The following is a 24,351-nucleotide window of genomic DNA, read 5'->3' as shown; positions in this document are numbered from 1 at the left end:
TCAACTAAAGATGTAAAAAAATACCTGTTATCATCTAGTAATTATGAATATATTTTATAAAACGTAACTTTAATTTATAGGGTAATTCTTATTCTTATGCATTTTTTGTGTAACACGTAAGAATAACATGTATTTTTGTGAAAATAAGTAAACTCTATATCAATATACTTAGCAATTTACCTCTAGTTTTAGGTCAACCTAAATGTATTGTCCTAAGAGTATTAGAAACATATTAAAAAAAATTACAAGTGCGAAATGTCACGGACCGTGTAGTGTGACTTCCCCAGATTTTGTGGTAATTGATTTTTTTTTTGAAAAAATATGAAGTGATTTTGCAATAATTTATATCAAATATAAAACACTAGTCCTTATTCTACAACACTGTTTAAAAATTGTATGGATTTATAACGATTTAATAACATTTTAAACAACATACATTTTGTGATTAGTTTTCGCGTCACCACCGCGCGTGGTAATATAAACAAACATGTGGTACTCGGTAGAAAATTATCTTTACTACTGGCAGCTTTATTAAAGTTTTTTTAGAACAGCAACACTGTGTTGTTGTCAGGTTTACAAATGGCTGAAGGGAGAAGTTTTGTCGAAAATTATTTATTTGTGTTCATTTGAAAAAACGGTCAACCTTAACGCGTCACCGCCGTGTTAGAGTTTTAAAAGCAAGTTGCAGTTTCACGTTATTGTTTGTAACATAAGATATACCTCATACATTGCAGATTAAGCTAATTATTTAACATTTTCAAAATCAAAGGAAATGTTTATGTAATATCGAACATGTTCCAAATTATCACGACCGTGGCCTCAAAAATCTGTCACCGCCACGGACTTTTGAGTCCACGTTCGTGACATATAGACACGTGGTCGTGTCATTCTTAATTCGTTTGATTAATTTAGAGGCACATGCACTTTTCAGAAATGCATTTTTATTAGCTACAGATCATTTGCTATTATTGCCCGACTACCAAAGCAAAAAAAATGTTTTTCGCTTGTATGTATGTATGATGTGTATCGAATTCTTTGTCACGCTCTACAGCCTTTATAGTTTGACGGATTTCAACGTCTGAGCTGTCATTAGGTTTGTCATAGTCATAGGAGTGACTTAGGCTATGTTAAAATAACTATATAAATCAAAATAGCCGAGTTGGCCACCAAAATGCCGAAATGTCACGACTGAGGGACACTTTGTCACAACCGTGCTTATGTACTCATTTTATTTACCTTTCCTGAGGGTATTAAGCTTGACCATATGCATCAAAAAATTGCTTTTTGTATGTACTTTTGATATATGTATAATATGTGTAATAATATGTGAAAAATAAAAACGTTTATGAAAAAATATTTTTTTTGGACACAATTTACACTACTATAACATACCGCATTTAGTCCGAACTCTAGCTGTAAACAAGCCATTTTTGGCTTAGCAGTTAAGAAACATGAAACTCTGCGATTCATTTAATTGTTTAGAACTTTAATAAATGAAAAAAAAAATCACCATACAACCATACCATACTACCATACCATATTTACCATACCATACCATTTTTATTTTTATTTATTTATTGGAGAAACAACAGTAGTATGCGACAGGATAATAGGTTACATTGATAGGTACATATATTATTGAGATGAACACTTACTTCCTTAAACGCTCTCACTAAAACATACTTAAAATAAACGGACTTAACTAAAACGTATCTTTACATACAAGTTAACCAAGTGTTGTAGACCATTCTTATGTGAATTGTATATAATATTTATTATTGAGGTTCTAAAATTTTAAATTAGCTAAACAAGAAAAATAAAGAGAAAGTTGAAAATACTGACAACCAATCTGATCAATAATTATTAAGTACAATGACAGCAGAGATAGTAGCGATGATGACGACACATTACTGACGGACACTATGTTGGTCGTTGAGGATATTGAGTATTTGGTTACGATATTTGGGCCTAGTGACATTGAAATACCATATTTTTCATACCATACTTACCATACCACCATACCATACCATACCATACCATACCCTACTTACTATACCATACCATATTTTGGGATATACGAGACCATGCATCAATCTTCTTATTTTTTTTATAGTAATCCTCATGTTTTGGGTCCCATATCAATGGATTATTTTGATATAATTCAATTAATTGCAAGGAAGCATCTTTGGTCCACGTTTCCATGATGCTCGGCTCGAGCGACCGACATCTGTCACTAAACACGTCCACGAGCGCACTGCGAGCGCGAAGCAAATCCCTTTGTGTTCGTCAAAAAACCGACAACTGGCGGAACGCAGCCGAGCACGAACGAAACGCTCGCAGCGCGCTCGTTCGTGGCTTGTAAGTCGGTCCACATTAGACGAATTGTGTTCGGCTCGTGCTCGGTTCGCCTAGCGTAGACGCACCTTAGTCTAATAAAAAAAAAGAGTAACATAGTTCAATTGTAAGTCACGTCAGCGTCCACCCGGCAGCCCCAGGGGCAGCTACGATACGGCCCACACGTACGGCTGATTGCCTTTGATAACCCTTTAATGCAGCTTTTTCATCTGGACGTGACACTACTCTTAATACTATTGCAATAATAAGATAGTTTAATGAAATTATAAATCTTATTATATTACCTACGTTTTAAAATTTAGATGCCTAGTGTAACTAGAAAAGATGCATGCCAAATTTAAGCCTACTTTTTTTCATAGGCGCAAGGTTGGTAACTTCACAAGCGTTCTGAACATTCTACGTTCACTTTTAATATTATTACGAGTCAGCATTGTTTCATTATTTCCTTCAAAGAGCTTCAATCAGATAATAAATCGATTGAGGGGTAACAAAAAGATATACCATTAAATTGATGTACTGCCATCAAAATTAGGGCAATTTATAAATTCCATGTTTTCAAAGAGCCTATAATCAATATTTTACAAACCTCGTTAACTCGCTCGTTTCGAGTTACATTACTTACGCTGCTTCAATAAAAAGTAACGTTTCAATTCGTACCTACCAAATTTACTACTCGTAGATGTTTATTGGACTACAAAATTTAAAGCGGCTGATTCGTCTGCAAAAAAAAATAATGTTTTTAAAATATATAATTATATTTATTTATGTATTTTTGCCTCGGTAAAACTGGAGTCCGTCCGTAACTTAACAAACTTTTAATTAACATGCGATATTTATTAATATCTAACTATGTTTATGTAAGTTTTCTTCATGATTTACAAACAGGGTATAATTAAGTTTTAAAATTACCTACCCCCGATGTTTCAAGGACGGCATTGTCCCCGTGGTCTGTCCGTGGTGGTGGTGGTGGTCCGAGATGGTTTCCGAGACCACGGGAACAATATCGTCCTCGAAACGTCCCGTCCCGTTTCCGTAAATAATAATGTGTAAAAATCGTGAAAGTTTCTGAATGAATGTTTGTGTTCAGGTCGTGCGATCGAGCGGGTGTGTGCGGGCGCGGACGGCGCAGGCATGGTGTCGGCGGCGCGGTCGCTGCTGGCGGCGGTCACGCGCGTGCTGCTGCTCGCCGACATGGTGGTCGTGCGACAGCTACTGCTAGCCAAAGACAAGGTGACTACCCAATGTAGATAGCCAGGGTCGACACAGGCGTGGTGCAGCGCGGGCACTGCTGGCAGCGATCACGGCATGATTATTGGCCTGTAGAATGTACTAGGCTACTGCACTAAGCATAAAGTATAATAACCCACTTTGAAATCTCTTTCAATCGTAAACCATTTTGTACGAAAACAAGCTAAACAATTGAATGACATTTCAAAATGACGAATGACAAAGCGACTAGATACTCGATGTAGACAGGAACAACGTGGGTATAAAGTCAGCGAATGTGAGTGCTGAATGTTTTAAAATAAGTTAAGATAGATGTGCCTGCATACGTATTAGGTAAATATATTTTCACTCTTCTTAAGTTTTGTCTATTTTTGCACTATATTATCATCTTGTTTTACTATAACTTTATTTTCTTCGAAACTCCGACACCTCTTTCTCGCCCTCACTACCTTAATTTAATTTACTTGGAAATTCTACATTAGTATAGTTGACGTAGTAGTATATATTATAAGGTGTTATGAGCATCAGCAGGCATTCGAGATGCCGTAGCCTAAGATCCTTCATCAATACCGGCAGGTGGCGCGCTCGCTGGACCGCCTCGAGTCCGTGTCCAACTTCGCGGAGTTCGTGCGTGCCTTCACCGAGTTCGGCGGCGGGATGGTGGAGCTGGCCAGGCTGACGGCGGAGCGGAGAGCGGACCTGAGAGACGAGCGGCGGAGAGCACAGGTCGCCGCCGCGAGGAACGTGCTGGAACGATCTACGCTTATGCTACTTACCTCATCCAAAGTAAGGATTTATAGGCTTGTTCTGTTCTTCCAATGTACTGTTTCTTTTAGCTATGTCTCTCTACCTTTGCCTAGCCGTAATCATACCAAACTTAATATATACTAAGACAAGTTTCTACAAGTGCGGGTTGAATTTAGTGTCGTTAAAACCTCCAGAAAAATGTGTCTATTGACTTTGTGAAGTTGGCTAGCCTAAGGATAGCATAGCTAGGGACACTAGCTTAGTGTTTGACATATATTTAGTAAAGTACTGGTGCTATATTATGCTTTACGACAGACAACGTCAGAAATAGTTGAGCTAAATTTATGCGGCAAACACGAAGGCACTAAATTTATGTATGTATAATATCCATCCTACCTAATGTTTCAATCGCTCGCTTCTTATAGCCATAATCAACCACAGACAGGTTGAAAGCTGTCTCCAATACCGTTAAGGATCTAAGTAGTTAATTAAAGCCTGGACGCAGAAGAAACGCAGCGCCGCGATAAAGGGTTTAGAGCGATGGCACGCTATAAATTTCAAACGTGGTGTTTGTCCCGTGGGTCCAGTAAATTAGCACTGTCGGTCGCTGTTCGGCCCATCAATTATTTAGGTGCCCTGCCCCGGAGTATCGTGACCACACCTTGTTGTTTCTCCTAGATTTATTGAAACTCGATAAAAGAAATGTCTGCGAATTGTAGGCGATTCGCGGAAACGATGGCAATTAATCAACGTCGGATTCAATGACATGGGAGTTTTCACGCAACCCTAATAAATTAATAGTTTCAAAAATAATTCAGATTAGGCTTTTAATATTTACGACTACTATTTGATGAAATATGAGGCAGTCTATTTTAATTACCTATATCTAACCTACCGCTTTTATGATATCGCACGCAACATTATTTGTAGGTACCAACACAAATTGATTAACTACGAAACTAAAGTGTTTATAACTTAACTAGGTACTTTGTGTTTATTTTTAAAATGTTATTCAGAGCTGAGCTTAGCCGCCCAGGTATTAAAGAAATGCAATTAGAGTTCAAAGTATTTTTTTAATTTATTTAGTAGCTTGCACAAAGCGTATGTGACCGCAGGCGCGGTATGAGAGCCATCATTACGTTTAAGCGCTGAGATTCATCCTAGGCCGACGTAATGGCACTTTTATTGCACAGGAATTTAAGAAATGAAATAGCTTTAACCGCTCTGAAGTGAGCCGCTACGGGCATTGTACGAAGTGACAGCCGTGTAAGTGCTCGCTTGCGAAAAACTAACATGAAACGGCTGAATCACGAGTTTCGTTGAATGTTCATTGCATTTTTGTATAGCATGAAGTAATTTTGATGTTACTGGTAAAAAGATGATATTAGCCAATATTACAAATCTATTACACTTAGGCGGATGGTTTAGAAAATCGAATGGAGTAACAATGTGGCATCACAAATTAGTTTTCACTTTTAGATAAAGAATTACTATTATATTTTAAAAATATTTGAGAGATTGCCTACGCCGTACTATTTAGTATTTTTTTTATTACGTATCTAATTATTTTGTATCTATCACAACTTTCTCGGACAGCGAAATAATTTCTTGTTATTATAGTATTGATTGCTAAACTAGGTAGTTCGTTTTAGCTGGTTCAACTAGTATAGGATGGTATAGGTAACAAATACATATATTATATCGCGTGCTCCATTTCCTCAATAGTGGGTAATTTGCCATGTGAAGAGGTCGAATAACACCTTGAATTTCCGATAGCCGTTCATAACGGCGCTATGGCCGGAGCTATCGCATAATAAAAATAGCTTGGCCCATATTTCAAGCGCAGGGCCCTATTTCTCAAATACGGTTAGCTTCGGCGGTGACCTGTTAGAGTGTGCTGAGGATCGTCGGCCGCAAATGACCTCTTACTGTTTCATCCTCTTATCTTAACTGCTAAACAAGCGCAAAAGCAACCTTGCTCTTTCTGAATTAGAGCTCATATTCCGAAACGATGCTATAGAGATGCGACATTGAGATAGTAAGTAGTCAAATGCCTGCAATCTGTCAACGTTTCCGGGCGACCGTGTCGTACGTACGCTCGATGGTTTCCCGTTTTCACATGACATATTTTAGCGGCAGTCGTCTTGCGCTTCTTTTTATATATTTCTTGGAAACATCTGTGCGCAGCTGTAAAATACGGAATTGAGCAACGCTGAGAGCATAAATTTGTAAAAATCTGCCGACGGGTACCTATGGCATATAAATTTCACGAGTCTTATAATATTGGGTAAAGTCACATGAATGATTTTTACAAAGACATTAACTTAAAATCAGGTCTACAGATTGTTGTTTAGAATGACGACAGTATTACCAGATTGTTTTATGCACCTTCCTTCAGAATCAATGTGAATTGCTTTCGGTTTGTAGCAGTATCTAATAAACCTTCAAGGCTACTGCTACGCCGTCGCTGTAGCTATTATAATAGTAGCCATACTCGTAGCTGCATTTTTTCTTTAGTACAGTACATAATATAGTACAGTACGTAAATACATAAGTGTCATCACGGGCCCGACGCTAACGGGTGAAACTTATCTTACATCGTCTGTAGTTCCAACTGTTTGAAATGAAATTACCCGCCTTTATCTTCAAAGCGTTCCTTAAAATAACGGACGTAAGACTTTACGATAATAAGAAATTAAAGTTTCCCTCTCAATCTGAACTTTTCTAACTTTCGACGATTAAGTGACCCGGCCCGGCGGCGGACTGCTCAGCCGTAGCGACGTCAAGGACCGAAACGAAGAGATCGCAGACTTGGATATAGCTCGCGAATTATTCCATGTCACGGCACAGACCGGGCCCGTGCCTAGATTACATCAGAAAACATTTTGCCAATCAATAAATTACCGAAATGCTTCGCAGCATCGTAGTCGAAAATACTTGAAGTGTGATTTTGTGCAGAAAATTGATGGAACTTCACTTTTTAAATTCGCTTTGTGACAATCCTCGTAGCTACACAAGGCAAACTAGGTAGTTAAATAAGAATCAATAGTTTGGTTTTCGTTTTATTTAATTGTTTTAATTGTTCAAATTGTACACGGAAATATGTACCTATATAGTAGTATACCCTATAATGGACACGGAACCAGTAATGGGACAAAAAAAACACAATTCCTCTAAAATAAGTATATAAAAGTAGTTTATAAACACTGGATATATTTTTATCATAAATAAGAGTCCTAGAGCTGATTATGTTTGAATTTTTATTAAATTCGGTTATTTTTTAAGAAATGTGCGTCAACCCAAAAGTTGTCGTGCCACTGAAAAAAAATATCACTAAAAATTCTTAACAACTTCGCTAAGAGAGGTGAGTTAATTTATTAAATTTTAATGAATTAATACTTGATGAAAACTAGAATGTGTTTTGTTAATTGCATTTACCATGAGATAAGGTATACAACACACTATGTTGTGACTCCACAGATGTAAAAAAATAGTGGTATTTGGCCCAATCCCATTATAGGAGCTGTAAAACTGCATACCTCCTATGATGGGACAATTGACATAATGATGCTTGCCATGCCATAATTTCATGTTTTAAACAATACAGAAGTAAAATGTAGTTACGAAATATGTCAACCAGGAGGTATTCTCGGACTTAGGATAAATTAATATCGTCTTTCCAAACTTTTATTTAACTTGCCTTGTTAGTTAATGTGGGTCAAATCTTGGTAGCTGAATTTGACCCACTTTTCGATTTTCGATTCAGTTGAAATTTTGTGTAAGTACGTAATTAAGTATGCAAATCGGATGATAATGCAATATTATGATAACATGGACTTGATCTGATGATGGAGACAGGAGGTGGCTATGGAAACTTTATCGCAATAAACCCTAACTAATTGTGTTTGGGTATATTAGAATTGTCTCGATGAATCTAATACAATAATAATTGGCTGTGGAAAGAAAAATACATTCAGCGATAAAAGCTTATACCAAAACGTGATTTTTTTGCCATAACTTATTCCCCATTTCTATATTTTATACTGATAGAGCAATGTCCATTATAGGGGGCCCATTACTGGATCCACGTCCATTACCGGGGGCCCATTACTGGAGCTTTGGTGTCCATGACTGGAGAAAAAAAGCATAGTATTAATTTGTTAATTATGTGGAAACTCATTGCAGTATCTTTGATACAACACGCCTAAAACATGAAAGGCGGATAGGACTTTCATCTTTTAACACGCTAAGCGGAGGACCATTTACATGTACAAGGGAAATATCATAAATACTCCAAATTTCCTCTTAAATGTCCCATGACTGGTGCTGTTACTATAGTTATCTAATATTTACGTAGGTTTATAATAAATCTCAGAGTAGATAACGTTTTTTGAAATTAACTTTATTAAGTAACTGTATGTTTTACCTTTGGATAAATATAAGAAGTTAACAAAATTTAAATTGTCTGTAATCACAGAGGCTACTTATGGTTTATTCCTGCGATAGAAAATCAGCTTTTACAAAGAAAATCCGTTCTTTAGCCTGATAACTACCCCAACTAATGTTTTTCACAGACTTGCCTTAGGCACCCCGGGAGTGCCAGCGCGCGGGAGAACCGCGACACCGTGTTCTGCCAGATGCGGCGCGCCATGGACCTCATCCACTACGTGGTACGCGACGGGCTGCCTGGCCACGACGACCACTCGCAGGAGGTTGGTACCAGGCTCAGGTATAACTGTGATACCGTGTTCTGCCAGATGCGGCGCGTCTTGGACCTCATCCACTATGTGGTACACGACGGCCTGCCCGGCCACAAGGACCACTTACAGGAGGTTGCCATTTGTATAATCATGCGATAGGCCATAATAAGTACAGCTATTTTAATTCACCAAAATTCATTAAATTGATAAATAAAAATTAGTAATTAATAAAAATTTATTTAAAAAATGTATTAGTTAGCGTGATCATTTTTCTAAACATATTGTAAGTGCTTCATTGGGGTAGTTTTCGCATCGTTTAATTGTATATTTAATCCTGAATAAATTTAGGATTATCTTTATGAATATAAGAATATAACAATACATTTAGAATTTAAAGCGGTCTTCCTTTCTTCCTGCCTAAAAGAACTAGACAACAACATAGAGCGTAAGGAATTAAACTTTGCAGTATTTTACCATTTATGTAGTTAAAAAGTCATGAAATTTAAGCCATAAGCCACAGCTAACCTAACTTGTAATATTACCGAGCTAAATGCACTAACAAGCACTACGAGATAATCAGCCATAAGCTTACTACGTGTTTGTTTTGCAGTATTAGATATCTCGCCGTAGCTACGAGCAGAAACAAAAACATTATTTCAGCTGCGCTTGCTACGTAAACTTTGTTAACTCTGCATCGCTCAGCTAACATACCATGCCTTAATTTCCCCTTAATGTTATATGAAATTCAATATAAACAATCAGAGTCCGATGCTTGTGCCGTAGGGCGCATAATAGTTTCCAGCCGGCCTGTTGCCCGCCGCGTATTTCCTATTACGACGTCAGAATACTCGATAAACATCTAGCACCAGAGGGAATGCGTCTGGCGCCATTGATATGTGCTCGAGTCACGTTTGTTAAAGGAAGTTTCATATTTTACGAAGGTTTTATGTAAATTTTGTTTCGCTTTTATCCTCTGTAATGGCTACGAGCTTATTTTGATGTGATACGTAAAATACTGATATTTTGAAACGTATTGTACGTGTAGCGATTAACCTTCAGTTACGGCGCAATAATAACTCTTTGATTTTTTTTAATAAAATAAATAAATAAATATTATAGGACATTCTTACACAGATTGACTAAGTCCCACAGTAAGCTCAAGAAGGCTTGTGGTGTGGGTACTCAGACAACGATATATATAATATATAAACTTAAATACATAGAAAACAACCATGACTCAGGAACAAATATATGTGTCATCACACAAATAAATGCCCTTACTGGGATTCGAACCCAGGACCATCGGCTTCACAGGCAGGGTCACTACCCACTAGGCCAGACTGGTCGTCAATAGTTTTTATTACACTATTCAACTTAACTTAGTGCTTAAGATGAATTCTACACTAGGTAAAATAATCGATCCAATGGGTTTATTATTACCAGTCCGTAACTCTATTAATAATACCAATATTAATTATTTCTACTCTTTTTACTCAATGAGATATAAGAACAGTAAGTTACTTTTTGTTACTTATAGCAATCGTTTTCCAATATTACTTAATATGCATGAATGTATAGTTAGTAACTGATTATACTTTAGTATTAAATATTTAACTTTATTTATGGATAAAATAAGTAGAATAGATAAGTATTGGTTGGTTTCAGAAAAACAACCTAAAATATTAGTATATCAGATGTAGGTATCTAAATTTTCTCTAAGTGCTATATTATTACTTTAGCTATAGCTATCCGTAAAGCATACGCTCAGTTGAACCACCCACATTCTAGAAGGAACAATTCTAAACCACTAGAGCAAGTATTTTATTACCTATACAAACTAGAACTATTTATTGGATATTTCCTACACTGTGAGAGTGTGCCAGAACGTTTATCGGGAAAGTTGTGTCCTGTCGCGCCGCTGTGCGCTTACGTATACCGTTTACGGATTTATCATTCACAGCGAAAACTGGTCTTCAGTACATAGGTATCTGATTTCATTACCCTAGTAATATTTTTAGAACCGAATGTAGAATCATAGATAAATATTACTATACATAATATTAGGTACCTAACTATATAAGTATTTGAGAGATCGAATCTCATTTTGGAGAAAAAATAATGTATTTTCAATTATTATTTATAATGGTTTCGTTTACCAACCTGGGGAAGTAAGCGTTTTAAACGAATGTATGTAAAATCCGAGTACTAGTCATGGACCTAGAATACTACGGACGTAGTTTTGCTAAGACAAAAACTGTGATTCCATCATCCACCAATTTCCTAGTATTTACGCGTAACACACACACATTGACAGTTATCTCAATGCCCTCATCCACCAATTTGCCGTCAGACGGATCGAAACGTCAGTGAAGTAAATATGTCCAAGAAAAATGTAAAATATGCCGGCATGCGTAGTTAAATCCTGCAAGAATTGTACCGATCGAAAGAAAAAAAGTGACGGAATAACTTTTCATAGCTAATTTTATCAATTATCACGGTATAGTACATAAAATCTCCATATTTCATTGTTTATAAATGCGAAACAGGAGTGTGACCAGTAAGTTGAATAGGGTAATTTCCCGAAAGTAGGGTAATTAATGCCCTTCTTATTAAATCATAATGTATATAAAAGAGATAATTTAGGATATTTAGGTAAATAGCTAAATTAATGATTTTGCATTTCAAACTAGGTCGGTATGGTAATTTCCCGATAATAAGGAGATTAAAGACGTTTACATGAATAATGTTTGATAGTTAACGTTTATTTGTTATGTAAGGTAAACATACTCATGGTGCTCGACGCGGTCCCAGTCCAGTACATGTCATCTTGAAACTTAAACCATTGTCAATATAGGTGACAGCAAGGTGTCATCTATTGGGCATTAACATGTCGAGCACTAGTACATTTACCTTATATTTATTTTTTGTTTAAAACCAGATGTGTTACAAGTTAAATATCATTAGGTATTGAAAATAATATTTGCACAAAGTAATTTGCAGGTAATGCGCATTTTCAAGACCTATAAAATCAGTTAGGTACACACAATTTTATTGTCTAACGTAAAACTGTCCTACTTTAAACAATATTTGAAAACAAGGACGATATTGAAAATAATTGTTTCACCATTAGGGGAGAATTTGTGTTACATGGTATCACTCGTCTACACGCACACTTTCAAACCGTCCGCCATTGCAGTGTCACAGTTTGTCTTAAGTGACATTCCCTCTGTCAAATATATAACTCTATGGTACTAGTAGTAGTAGTTTAGAAAATGTGACTTAATGTTACCACTCCTAAACTTAGGTTGTCAGTCTTAAAACGCTCTCCATCTTTAGGAAAATAATAACCCTATAGATAAAAAAGCCGGTTGCATTATCAAAACCCGTAAGCTGTGTGTGTGTGTGTAAGCTTTTACGCAAAACATTCCTTGAAATGGTCAACACATTTGTTGCGGATGCTAAATTCAGTTTTACTCCCTCGTATGTATTAACGAACGTTGCTGAATTTTTTAGAGCGTAACTCTAAATGTATGCTGACGCAACGGCCGCTGGGCTCACAATCCATTGCAGTAAAAAAAATCCCAAATTATATCACAACTTACATAGAGCCAATATCAAATCAGCTATCTGATTTTATTGTGGTATTGAAGACCGTATATGAACAAAATATTGAGGTAGGTGTATGTGTCTTAAAAAATATATTTTTTTCTTGCCGCCCTATTGAATGGATAGTGGACCTTGAATACGTCTAAAAAGGAAAACCCGCAGGTAAAGCAAATTAATATCTCCACTTTATTGTTTTTTTTAATAATTAAGATTATGGAAACACAACTCACAAAGTTAACACTTATAGTTACCGCGTCTTCTAGTTCCTAAAAATCAACAAACTAGTTTAATTATTGACTATTTAAAAATGTTAGAAGACTGGGCGAATTAGACATTTATATTTCATTGTGAACATCTACAACACAACATCACATCGCATGCAACCATTAGTCATACAGTACCCAGATCCCAGATACATATTTCACCTGCATTGAGCATCTTTTATAAAAGCTAACATATGAGATTGTGTAACATGAACACGACTCGACGATAATACCTCCCATGGTAGCAATAACAGCTGCTACAGCAAACTGTATACGTTCAATACATAGCACCACAGATCACCTACCACTAAGCATCTAAGCCGACTCTCGGTAACAGTATAAGAACGCAACGGCTTATGTCACTGTTTACGACTTGTACCTATAGAGTGAGTAGAGTTAGACCAAGCTAAGTTGGCAGCGATTTTATGTTTTATGCAAGTGTTATTTTAAACGTCGTATCGTCGTCGTCGTATGACGTTTAAATAACACTTGCATAGTCTGGGCTATCAAAATTGCTGCCAGTTGGTCTAACTCTACAAGTAGTAACCATGGACAATTTACAAATAAGTATAAATAAAAATCATTACATGGAAAAACATACACTTTTGTAGTTAGTAGGTATAATATTGCGCCTATTGTGACCATGAGTCCTCGTAAACGCTTCATAATCCGGAGTCTGTGGTAGTTAGTCAGTATATATTCGTAGCACACAACTGAAGAGGCTTCCGCGAGACACGGCCGGAAGAGCTCCGTGTAGTCCGTATACCGGCATGCCGCAACTCGCCTGCGGCCAGCGCACTTCGTTTATCGATACCTAAAGACTAATCTCTTCATTGCATGCACTTCAACATTCATTCATTTGTGTTCGTCATTTTAGGAATACTACGGCGCTTTAATTGATCATATTTATTGTTAGTTTGAGATATCAAGATAGGAGTAGGTAGTAGGTGGGTAAGAATTTGTAAAGATATGTCCAGGTTTATCCAGCTTTACACGTGGAAATGTACCTGCCGGTATGTACCTAAAGCGTAACGTTTAGAGAGGCTTAAAATATTTTAGACGGCTGTACGACGTCAACACGCTAGTACACGAATAGAATCGTTAATCGGGAAGTGGCTTTACCGTCGATAAAACAAAGGGTGCGTTTAAATAAGAAATTATCGATAAATGACAGGCCTGGTTCAAACGGCGGGCGGCTAATGATGCGATAGAGATCAGTGCTATCACGATGGGCAGCCCAACTTGGATGTTATTCCAATCGTTCACCTAAGCCTGGCTTGTCAACCACTCGGGCGTGCAAGTTTAAAGAGCGAACATAGTTGTTACGTATCCCTATGATACCGTCTCACTGGTTTGCCTGATCGTTCACCTCGCCTGCTAGCCGAGCAATTGGAATACACTTGCGGCCTGTACGCCCGAAACACGGTCAACTTCCGCAGTGTGTAATAGATACCACAAAAGATATATTTTAAACCGCACCTCGTTAAAGTCATGATCGCATTACATAACACATACCTTCCTGAGATCATTCAGATTCTATCTTTTATGAACTTCTTAAATAAAATCGTAAGTACGAGCAGGAAACTACCATGTAATGTATGTATATGTCGTAGCTAGATCTTAGAATTGATCACTTCATGACGTCGCATTCATTTAATCTAATTACCGGTTGGCCACGCCATGAAAAAGTCAAACCTAACCTAACAATAATCATCATCATATCATGAAGTGAACAATTCTAAAATAGCAAATCATGAAAGGATTAAATTCTATTATCTGGCCACGACATAACACATTCTTAAGGAATGGTCCATAGTTTGTTCCATAGTGCGGTGCATTTTAATAATTTTCCATTCGATTAATAAAAGAACCTATAAATTAATTTAAACTCATATCAGTTTATACTTTCAATACATAAACACGAGTTTCTTTTTTCTTGTAGTTGCAACCTTTATCGGAAAGTCGTGACCTTCAGGTACAATTTACCAAGGAGGTAGACGAGTGCCTTCAAAATGTTTCGCTAGCTCAAACTTTCTATGCATAAACACAGTTTTATTTTTTTCTTGTAGTTGCAACCTTTCTCGGATAGTCGTGAACAGGTACAAATTACCACGTAGGTAGGTAGACGTTTGCCTTCTAAACTTTCGCTAATAAATACTTTAGAGGTAGAATATTTTATACGCTTACTACTCGTATTTTATAAACTTGCTTTAATATTTTATCGTAAAGAAGTCGAGCAATCGCATTGACATCATACCGTAAGTACAGCCAGTAAACGCATTATGTACATTCATTGCACCTCGAACGACTATGACTTACCTAAATATAGTTATTTACACCTCTATTAGCACATTGTAACTTAGTAACTGGGGAATATCATAGCATTCTAAAACCATAGTATATTAGGTACAGATTTAATTCGTCTACAATATGTTCATAATATGTATTTAAAGTTGTTATATTCATATATTTTGTTACCCTAAGGAATTAATAAGTTGTAGACCAGTTAATGCTTAATTTAAGGCTTTTACTACTGTGTAGATATATTTTAATTCACTTGCCTACCTACCTACCTGTGTAAAGAATATAGCTTTAGCTTCCTGCTATACAGTAATTAGGTAAATCTTAGAAATCACATAAGCACCAAAAAAAATACATAGCATAATTATCTTATTCTCGTTGTTACTAAGTATATGTTAGTTCTAATTAACGCTTTTATCAGCCAATACCTACACTGCAGCCGTAGTATATGCTCACTATTGCCTAAAATTTTACATATCTGGTTCTTATCTCTCTATTCACTCTTATTATTTTACACTGTATAAAAAAACTTGAATAGTTAATTTTATTCATTATAAGAATAATAAATATACCAATCTTTTTTTAACAACAAGACGTACTTCACAAACTATTACAAGCCAAATGCCTTTTAATAAACTCCAACATCACACAATATCACGTTACGTAAGAAGTATAAAAATCATATGGGCATTTCTCGCGAGACGAGACGTGAAATATCATACAGCTTAATACATATACAAACCTTGTGCGTAGTTTTCTTATCATGTAAGTCTAGATTTTGATGTGTACATTATTATAAGATTTATAAGTATACGGACTTGCCTCGTAGGTACTTAGATTTATATGTTTAGGTATTTTGTAATCGGTGGAAAAACAGTAGGGATGAGATTTATCTATTAAAAGATTTTTCTAATGTATTACCTGGGAAAATAGACAAAGCCAAACAATAATTTGTGTAGCTTTCAAAATCCTCACCTCTTGTCTAATAAGCTTTACGTATCAATTTTGAAAACAACGCAAATTATTTATTGTGATTTACATTTTTAAGGTACTTTTCCCAGACTAAATCAGTGTTGTCAACTTGGCATAAATGATGCCAGATCTGGCATAATTTCACTCACTCTGGCACTAAAAATTTTCATTTAGCATCTGGCATATTTTTTAGCATAATTTAGCCTAAGCCAAGTTTGCACCAACTTGGCAGCAACAATATGCGCCATCGCCTTATGTGGTTCATATTTTCATATGAATTTTGACTTTTGTGGGTGGATGGACGTCGACGGACTATACAATGTATATTTTTTTTGAAATGGCAAATAAATTCAGTTAAATTGACCTCTGATTTTTTCGTCGATTGACATATTTGAGTTCCGTTTTGCAGATTTGATCAGACAATTTAATCAGGTTGGGCGAAAATTGTCCCATCTGGCAGTCCAGTGCCTTCACTGATCTTGTAGGTATTTAACTACATAAATTTACAGAGCATCGTTACGAACGTCGATAGTGAAAATTTCGAGCAACTACCTCTTTTACTCCAATTAAGGCGTAATTAGATTGACAGAGATATTTGCTAGAAATTTTCTATTTTCGTTGTTCGTGGTTATATGCCTGAAACGGAGAGACTGCTCGCATTTTGAGCTCACTTGGTCAATAATAAGGCTGACCTAGACGCATGGAATTTTCCGTACGGAATGACAGGTGCAAACGAGACTTGTATAGTTATGTGTATAGCGTCGTCCCGTTTACACCTGACCGCCCGGAAACCGAATGAAAATTCCGTACGTCTGCGGCCAGCCTATATTGCCAAACAGCAGACTCGTAACCGTCGTAACTATAGTCTGTCAAGCCATTTCCGTTAGTAAACAAAAACGACAAATTTTAAAAAAAAGTAGGCGCGAAGGATTGTCATCCCATAGAAAATTTGAATTTCGGGCTTTTTTCTACTGACAAAGTAGTGTTTTTTAGTGAATATTTTTAGACAGCATATTATTTTAAGTGTCTATTTTCAAGTGAAATTTTAGCATTTTTTTTAGCATATTTCAAAAAACTTTGGCATAATTTTGGCATAATTTAGACAATAGCCTAGCATATTTTCAAAATCCGAGTTGGCAACACTGGACTAAATCTTACGGCCCCTTGCACCATCCCACTAATCCGGGTTAACCGGTTAAACATGGAGTTACCATGGTTACCAGTACAATTTGACACTGGGCTAACGGTTTAACCGGTTAACCCCGTGTTATTGGATTGGTGCAAGTGGCCCTTAGTCGATCGACCGCTCTTCCTGTAGCTTTCTATTCGAATGACAGTGCCACTGAAAAATAGGTCATAATTTGTCCGACAGACATACGTCGTGACTTCATAATTCATAACACAGTCATGTTTCGTTTTTATTAAAATTGACAATATTGCCGCTTTAAGCAGCGTATATGCAGTGTCAGTGTTATTTGAAAAAATACTAACTAGTAAAACTAAACATTTGTACCCTATAGGCTGCACAATGGGAAGCAGGTACGGCGTTAGGCTCGCTTCGGGGGCTGACGTCACAAGTCCGGGCAGCGCGCGCTCGAGGCGGCGCGGACGCGCCGCGGCGGCGTGCCCTCGCGTCGACGCTCCGCGCCCTGGTGGAGCGCACGCACGACTTCACCGATTCCGCCTACACGTCGCACAACCACCGGCAGCGGATACTGGCCCTCGCCGAGCGGATAGCGTACGAGCTGGAGAGGCTCGTCGCCGTTGCTGTCTCAATGGTGAATCTTAAGCGTTTAGAATTTCAAAGATCAGACGACACGACGCAGAGTAGCTTAAACGACGCAGTTTTCTTGTGTTCATGCCGTCCATTACACTCCGAAACTACGTCTTTTCACATTTTAGTTCCACTGAGGCGGAAACGAGCAGGACGTAAATATGAGAGACAATATGTGAATTTTAAATAATGTAATTGGACAATTTATCAGTACTCGTTTTACAGCCAATTTAAATCTAACTATTTTTCCGCTATTAAGAATTTTTTTTTTAAAGATTTCTTACATTTATAGGTAAAATATATGTTGACCTGTGATGTTAACTCACATTTTAACGTACTCTTTCCCGATGGAATGTAACAGGAGGAGCAAGGCGCGACGGGCAGCGGCGCGGCGCTCGAGAGCGCGAGCGTAGGCGCAGCGAGCGCGGCGGCCGAGCTCGAGCGAGCGCTGGTGGAGGCGGCGCGGGACCAGGCGCGCGACCTGGGCCCGCTCGCCGACGACGCGAGGAGGCTAGCCTCCGACCTTGCACACATAGGTGAGTACATGTACCTAGGAGAAGCCAGGCGCGGCATCCAAGCGCAGGTGATGTGCGCTCGTGAATGCAGACCGGCATAGGCATAGGCGAGGGGGCCTCAGACTCGCTGACGACCACGATGGATTGAGGTGGCGAGCCTCCGACCTTTCACGCCTAGGAGAATAGTCGCTGGGTTACAAATTTCGGCAGACTTATACGCGCCTCTCTATAATGAATGGACTCATAAATAAGCGAGCTCGCATAGCATATTTTCTTAGGATAATATACACGATAGTACAAGCCGTGCTGAAAATATGAACGGCAGCTTCGCGTTTTACCCGGACACACGTATATATCAATAAAAAAACAATCGCCTTTAGGCAATCATCAATTCAAAGAACAAAAGAAAATCACAATTCACTCAACCTGTATATATAAATTTAGTTGCAACGCCAACAAAGCAACCGTTTTTATTCACACTCACCATTTATTTATGCATGCAGAGTTAGTAAACACAAAAGAGTATATTTTTAAGGTCAGTTAGAAATTTTGAAACAACCAGTACGTATTTGCTCTTGCGCTTCGGGAAGCATTCAATCAGCAAATCAAATAAAAGAGAAGTCGGACAGGATAAAACCGTTCGACCATACGTTGCGCTTTTGCCGAGAGTGTTGCAAACACTGGAAATGGACAAGCTAGGAGGTGTCACTCCAATTGCATACAGGGCGCAGGCGAATTGTTCACACTGACGAAACTACTTCAAAAGCGTTCCTATTGCCCATAGGTTTAAAGGGATTTCGGGGTCACGTTCTATTGGTTTCCCTGACAACCCAAGTCGCCCAACCTTGCATAACCAATCAAAGTACACGGGCAGCACAAAAGCTTACGTCGGTGTTGATATCTATTGACCGTCTTTTTTCTTCTGAATTCGTTTGATTTTCTCAGAACAGAATGTAAATCCCTGTCGGATTATTTAACAAGTTAAATGAAAAAAACGCAATTCGTTACTTGTCCGCTTAACCGGGTACCTACTGTATGCAAACGTTGAAAATATTGAAAATGTAATATATAGGTACCAAAAATAAAGAACTATGTATGTATGTACTTAAAATAAAGAACACTAAGCAAATGAGGTAAAACGAACTATGGAGAAATGTATCCCCCTTTTCCCTCTTTCACTTTCCTTTTTATCTTGACTGCTGATTTTTAGGGTAGAGTCGTATAAGGGGGTTGGAACTAAAATTATATTCTTGTTTCCAGCTAGTTCCTGTGGTGAGAGAGAATCAGAGAGACTGCACAATATAGCCAGCCGGCTCCACGAACAATTAGATCACATAATAGAGGTGGTTTTCTAATATTACAATTAAATTATATACCAATTAGTTCTTCTAAAGATAATTTTGGTGCCGCGTGTTTCAGGTATGCAAATTACTTAGGCACATAGCAATGTCGGAGACGTTGCAAGTGAGCGCGAAGTTTGCAGAGATTAACCTGAGGATATACGGGCCACAAGTGGTGACGGCTGCGCGGACACTGGCCGCACACCCAGGTAAGACGCGTCAAGGTCCAGCCAGATTTAGCTAATCCCATTCACCTCACGTCTGTACCTAAAGGAGACAGATCATCAATTGTCCCTACAAAGAGTCAGCAACACGCATTCTGAAACCGATAGAATTTCGAATGTATTAGTTGCGATTTTCGCTTTCCACCGTCTTGTAAAAAAATATAATGAACAATTTTAGAGACTGTTATTTTTATGAGATCTACCTGAATGTATAGGAACATATTGTTATGTGGTTTTTATTAAAATTATCGAGGATAATATTTGTTGTATTTGACAACCCAGGCAGCGCAGCGGCGCGGGAGAACCTCGACGTGTTTGTGGACATGTGGGCGTGGTTGCTAGCAGACGCGGCGCGTCTGGCGCGCGAGTTACTCGACCTGACGGGCGAGCGGCAAGACAAGCAGCAGTATAGCAGTTTGCCTAGGCCAGGGGTAATCAACATAATACGACAACTAACTTTTTTTTGTTGCTTGACACGGTTGTTTAACACGGTGCGGTAAGCGAGAGAGTTACTAGAGAGAGTTCGACTAGACTGCACGGACGATCAGTAAGATATGTAGCAGTGCAGCTGCTAACCGAAGCGGAGGATATCAAAAATAAAACAAAACTTTACTTTCTTCCTGAACACTGAACTGCAAGAAAACGGTATGCGGCTGGCGAGATTAGGCCTCACGGGAAATTGGCCAGATAAACAGCAGTACTTATAATATACCTAATAGTTTGCCCAAATTAACACAGCACCATACATTAAAGCGTGTCTCTTTTCTCGTCTATACGTCGGAGCTACAAACTTTGAAGTTGAAAATGTTTAAAATTAATTAGTTCGCGTTCTGAGTTTGCGCATATGAGGTAATAGATCACACACGTCGCTAGGCGACGCGCTTAGAAATACGCTTCTTACCCAGTTCTTACCTAATCGAAAGTTAGCCGACGTTTGAATGTTTCAAACATACCTAAACTTGATTTTAAATCATTTCCAGAAACATGGAACGACGAGTAAACCGTTAAAAGCAGTCAAATTAGACTCTGAAGAACAAGCGAAAATCGCCAAGTCAGGATTGGAGATGAAAATGATGTCTTCGGAGATGGACGCGGAGACTGAGAAGTGGCAGGGGGCTGCTGCCGACGAGAACAACGACATTGTGAAGAGGTACCATTTGCTATTTTAATTAAAGCCTGATTAAATGGCGCCGCACTTTGAGACTAGCTCGGTCGAGCAATTTAAAGCTTTAAATTAAATGCTTTAATACGTGGTCAGATTTTAAAATGTTATTGTTTGATATTGATTTAGGTAATATTTATCTTCGTGCACCTTACATATTGATTTGAGTTTACAAGTAAATCGCGGGGCGAATCGATTTTTACGCTTACAAATAATAAGACGGATCCAGATATCAAAATGTACAGCTGATCCTGATATCAAAGCCAGCTTGCCCCCGTGTCCCACAAGCTCGCGAAATCCAAATGTAATATCTTTACATTTCAATTGGATTTACGGATGTGTAGGGCAAAAGTGCTACGGGAAACATTCAGTACAAAGCGGGAAATACCTGCTACGAGCCTACGGCGTAGCACTCGCGGCGAACTTTATAAATGAGTTAACACTTCGAAGAACATTACCCACATTAAAGATGACTGGCACCTGTAAATCCATAAGTTTAATGCTCATAATAATATCTTGCAATAAATTTTGGTTTAACATCGCATTTAATTGCCTCTAGCGTTAAAGTAATTAAATTGTATAAATCGGACCGCTGAATATTTTCACGAAATGATAAAAATTATCGAGTACTTATCTCCCGAGACCTATTAGTATTTATGTGATAACTTCTATGATGAAATTGAATCTTGAGTTATAAAATAATCATCTTTAATTTTCAATTTGCAATTCCATAAAGAATTTATTTATTTTATTTCAGGGCAAAAAATATGTCTTCCATGGCCTTCGCTATGTATCAGTTTACAAAAGGCGAGGGCCGTTTAAACACTACCCAAGACCTCTTCACGCAAGCGGAGTACTTCGCCGAGGAAGCGAATCGACTGTATAAAATAATACGACAATTTTCATACCAGGTAAAAACTTTATACTGCACCTGTTTTGGCCACGGAACTTTAATACAGCATATTGTAGAAATAAACTAGCTATTTTGTTACATTCCAGGTACCAGCAGGTACAACGAAAAAAGAATTGTTAGAACAACTAGATAGAGTCCCCACGTACGTGCAACAACTACAATTTACAGTAAAAGAGCCGACAGTAGGCCGCGCAGCCACCTTCAGTAAGGTTGACAACGTCATTCAGGAAACTAAACACCTTATGAACGTCATAAGTAAAGTCGTCACTACATGTTTCGACTGCGCCAACAAGGTGACTGCCCTTTTCTCTCACATATATGACATATTTACAATTTTCGAGCAACACGTCGCACTTTTTGAAATCCTGAATTTTCTAGGCAACATTAAGACTTTAGTGCATTGGAACGTAATGTTCCTTAGGTACCTTTGCCGTGGGAGTCGAGTGTGGGAGTGGTTAAAAGGCACCAGAGTGTTGCACCTGTTAAGTACTTTAAAGATTCTACTTCATTCGTGACTGTTAGAAATCGGGAACCGGGTGAAACAGTGTGATCTCAGTTTCAAGGTTTATTCTTGGTGACATTTTAAAAGGCAGATCAATACAGTAAACATTTTTATTTATTAAATTTCAGTGACCAATAGTAACAAGAATAAATCTTTTTAGTTAATTAGATACATACCTAGTTTTGATTAGTAATTTATAGAACATTGTGAGAGTTCGACAACCCCATTATTACCTATTTAATTTTTAACGTATGTTTTATTTTATTTTTTCGTTTCTGTTTTCCAATCGTCATGCACCGGGTCCCTCCGCATCCAGGGTCTTATACCGCTGGACAAAGCGATTAACAAAACCTCAAGAAGGGGCGATTCGGTCTGTCTCGACTGCACTCTCATACATTCCGTATCCATGTATCTGTGTGTTATTGTTACGTAGTGTACCGAAGCATGTCTGTGTTATCATGCCCATACATTTTTAGGACTACATTAGAGATGTTTTCTTTGCCGTTATTGATATTCGCTAAAAGCAAAGTGGACGTACATATTCGTAGAGAATTCGGTGTGGATACGTGTTACTAGCTAGAAGCTACAGTTTATTCAGAAAAAATAATGGTGGTTGGTATCAATAATTGAAAACTTAAGTATATAGGTGTCATATTTCTACCCAACTTGAATCGGTGGTATGGGTACATTCCCTAAACTTCAACTCTACAATGACTCGACTTACACTTTTGACCGACATTTTTTTTTACGTTGTTATAATTTATTTTGTTTCTGTTATTTTATTTTCCTTTTTCAGTATTCCCTGTGTATGCCTGAGAGAGTCCCTATGCATTGGAAACCAAATTTGCGCAAAACATCCACATTTAAGAGTGAAAATAGTGTATTGAATGGTTAAAGTAGGTACACTGTGTGCGAACTGTGTTCTGAATAACCCGTAACACCTTCAACTGATACTAAACCTTTTAAAAAACCTGATATACTTACTATAATTATATAACTACGTAATTCAAACCAACGTTGTATTTTTTTCGAGATTTAGTGTAGACTTGTTTGAATTGGTGGTGTAACTTATATAGCTAATTTTGAATGTTGTTGGTGTGTGCTGTTTGCAATGATAATACAATGTTTAACTAGAATAGTATGTGTGGTATTAGGTATTATAACATTTCCGTTTATAAAGTGAATTTTTACATCTGCTAGAACATGGTGTTAAAATAAATTGTACTTTTGCTACAGTAATAGTTACGCTGGTGTGAAATCGAGTTTCGAGAATAAGTAACTTTAACTGATCTGATAAAAAAATTTGCTTTGCATAAACAGTTACTTTTGCGTGCATGATGTTTGGTATCATCTCGGTGCGTCCTCGCTACGAAGGCGATGTACACACTGAACTCTCCCTTGGACTCACTATAGTAATTCCGGTACTCATAGTGAACCTATGTAATCAAAGCACACCGCATGCCGAAAAGGGCGACTATAGCTCGGAACCATACGTAATGGTCACTTTATCCAGCCTAAGGTTTCTTTTGACTATATATACCGCAAAATCCAAAAAATAAAATCCGCAATTTATCATTGTGTATATATCGGTGTAGGTATAGTATGACCAAAATTGCATCGAACCCGGTGACTATGGAGGAGAACGTTTTCAGCATGCGACGTGCCATTTTGTAAATTTGAACACAAACGGTATATGAATAGCGAGTCCAAGTGTGAGTTTGCACGCCTATATGGACTCGTGTTAACTGTG

At 37.7% G+C, this 24,351-nt stretch overlaps 2 protein-coding genes across 12 annotated transcripts in view; one reads left to right on the top strand and one right to left on the bottom strand.

Moving 5' to 3' along the window:
• LOC134789988 (phospholipid scramblase 2) overlaps positions 1-24,351 on the bottom strand; it is a 412,262-nt gene that overhangs the window by 254,554 nt on the left and 133,357 nt on the right. The gene's annotated exons all lie outside the window — the stretch shown is intronic.
• The window catches only part of LOC134789981 (alpha-catulin), a 110,018-nt gene that overhangs the window by 83,702 nt on the left and 1,965 nt on the right, over positions 1-24,351 (top strand). For 2 of the 11 annotated variants that reach the window (XM_063760711.1, XM_063760715.1), the window contains exons 3-15: positions 3,443-3,585; positions 4,159-4,368; positions 8,904-9,041; positions 12,762-12,797; positions 14,968-14,997; positions 17,692-17,949; positions 18,307-18,481; positions 19,721-19,803; positions 19,880-20,009; positions 20,307-20,455; positions 21,005-21,174; positions 21,944-22,097; positions 22,186-22,580. In XM_063760711.1, the coding sequence (XP_063616781.1) occupies positions 3,443-3,585; positions 4,159-4,368; positions 8,904-9,041; positions 12,762-12,797; positions 14,968-14,997; positions 17,692-17,949; positions 18,307-18,481; positions 19,721-19,803; positions 19,880-20,009; positions 20,307-20,455; positions 21,005-21,174; positions 21,944-22,097; positions 22,186-22,580 (2,071 nt within the window). Of the gene's footprint in view, positions 1-3,442; positions 3,586-4,137; positions 4,369-8,903; positions 9,042-12,761; positions 12,798-14,967; positions 14,998-17,691; positions 17,950-18,306; positions 18,482-19,720; positions 19,804-19,879; positions 20,010-20,306; positions 20,456-21,004; positions 21,175-21,943; positions 22,098-22,185; positions 22,581-22,917; positions 23,301-23,397; positions 24,007-24,351 lie in introns of those variants that run through there. The other 9 variants (XM_063760710.1, XM_063760714.1, XM_063760719.1 and 6 more) reach the window with 8 other exon arrangements.

Source organism: Cydia splendana, chromosome 4, assembly GCF_910591565.1.
Source record: "Cydia splendana chromosome 4, ilCydSple1.2, whole genome shotgun sequence".
In the NCBI taxonomy this organism is placed as follows: Eukaryota; Metazoa; Arthropoda; class Insecta; order Lepidoptera; family Tortricidae; genus Cydia; species Cydia splendana.
Note: the sequence above shows the minus strand (reverse complement) of the source record. Positions and strands in the feature narration are given on the sequence as shown.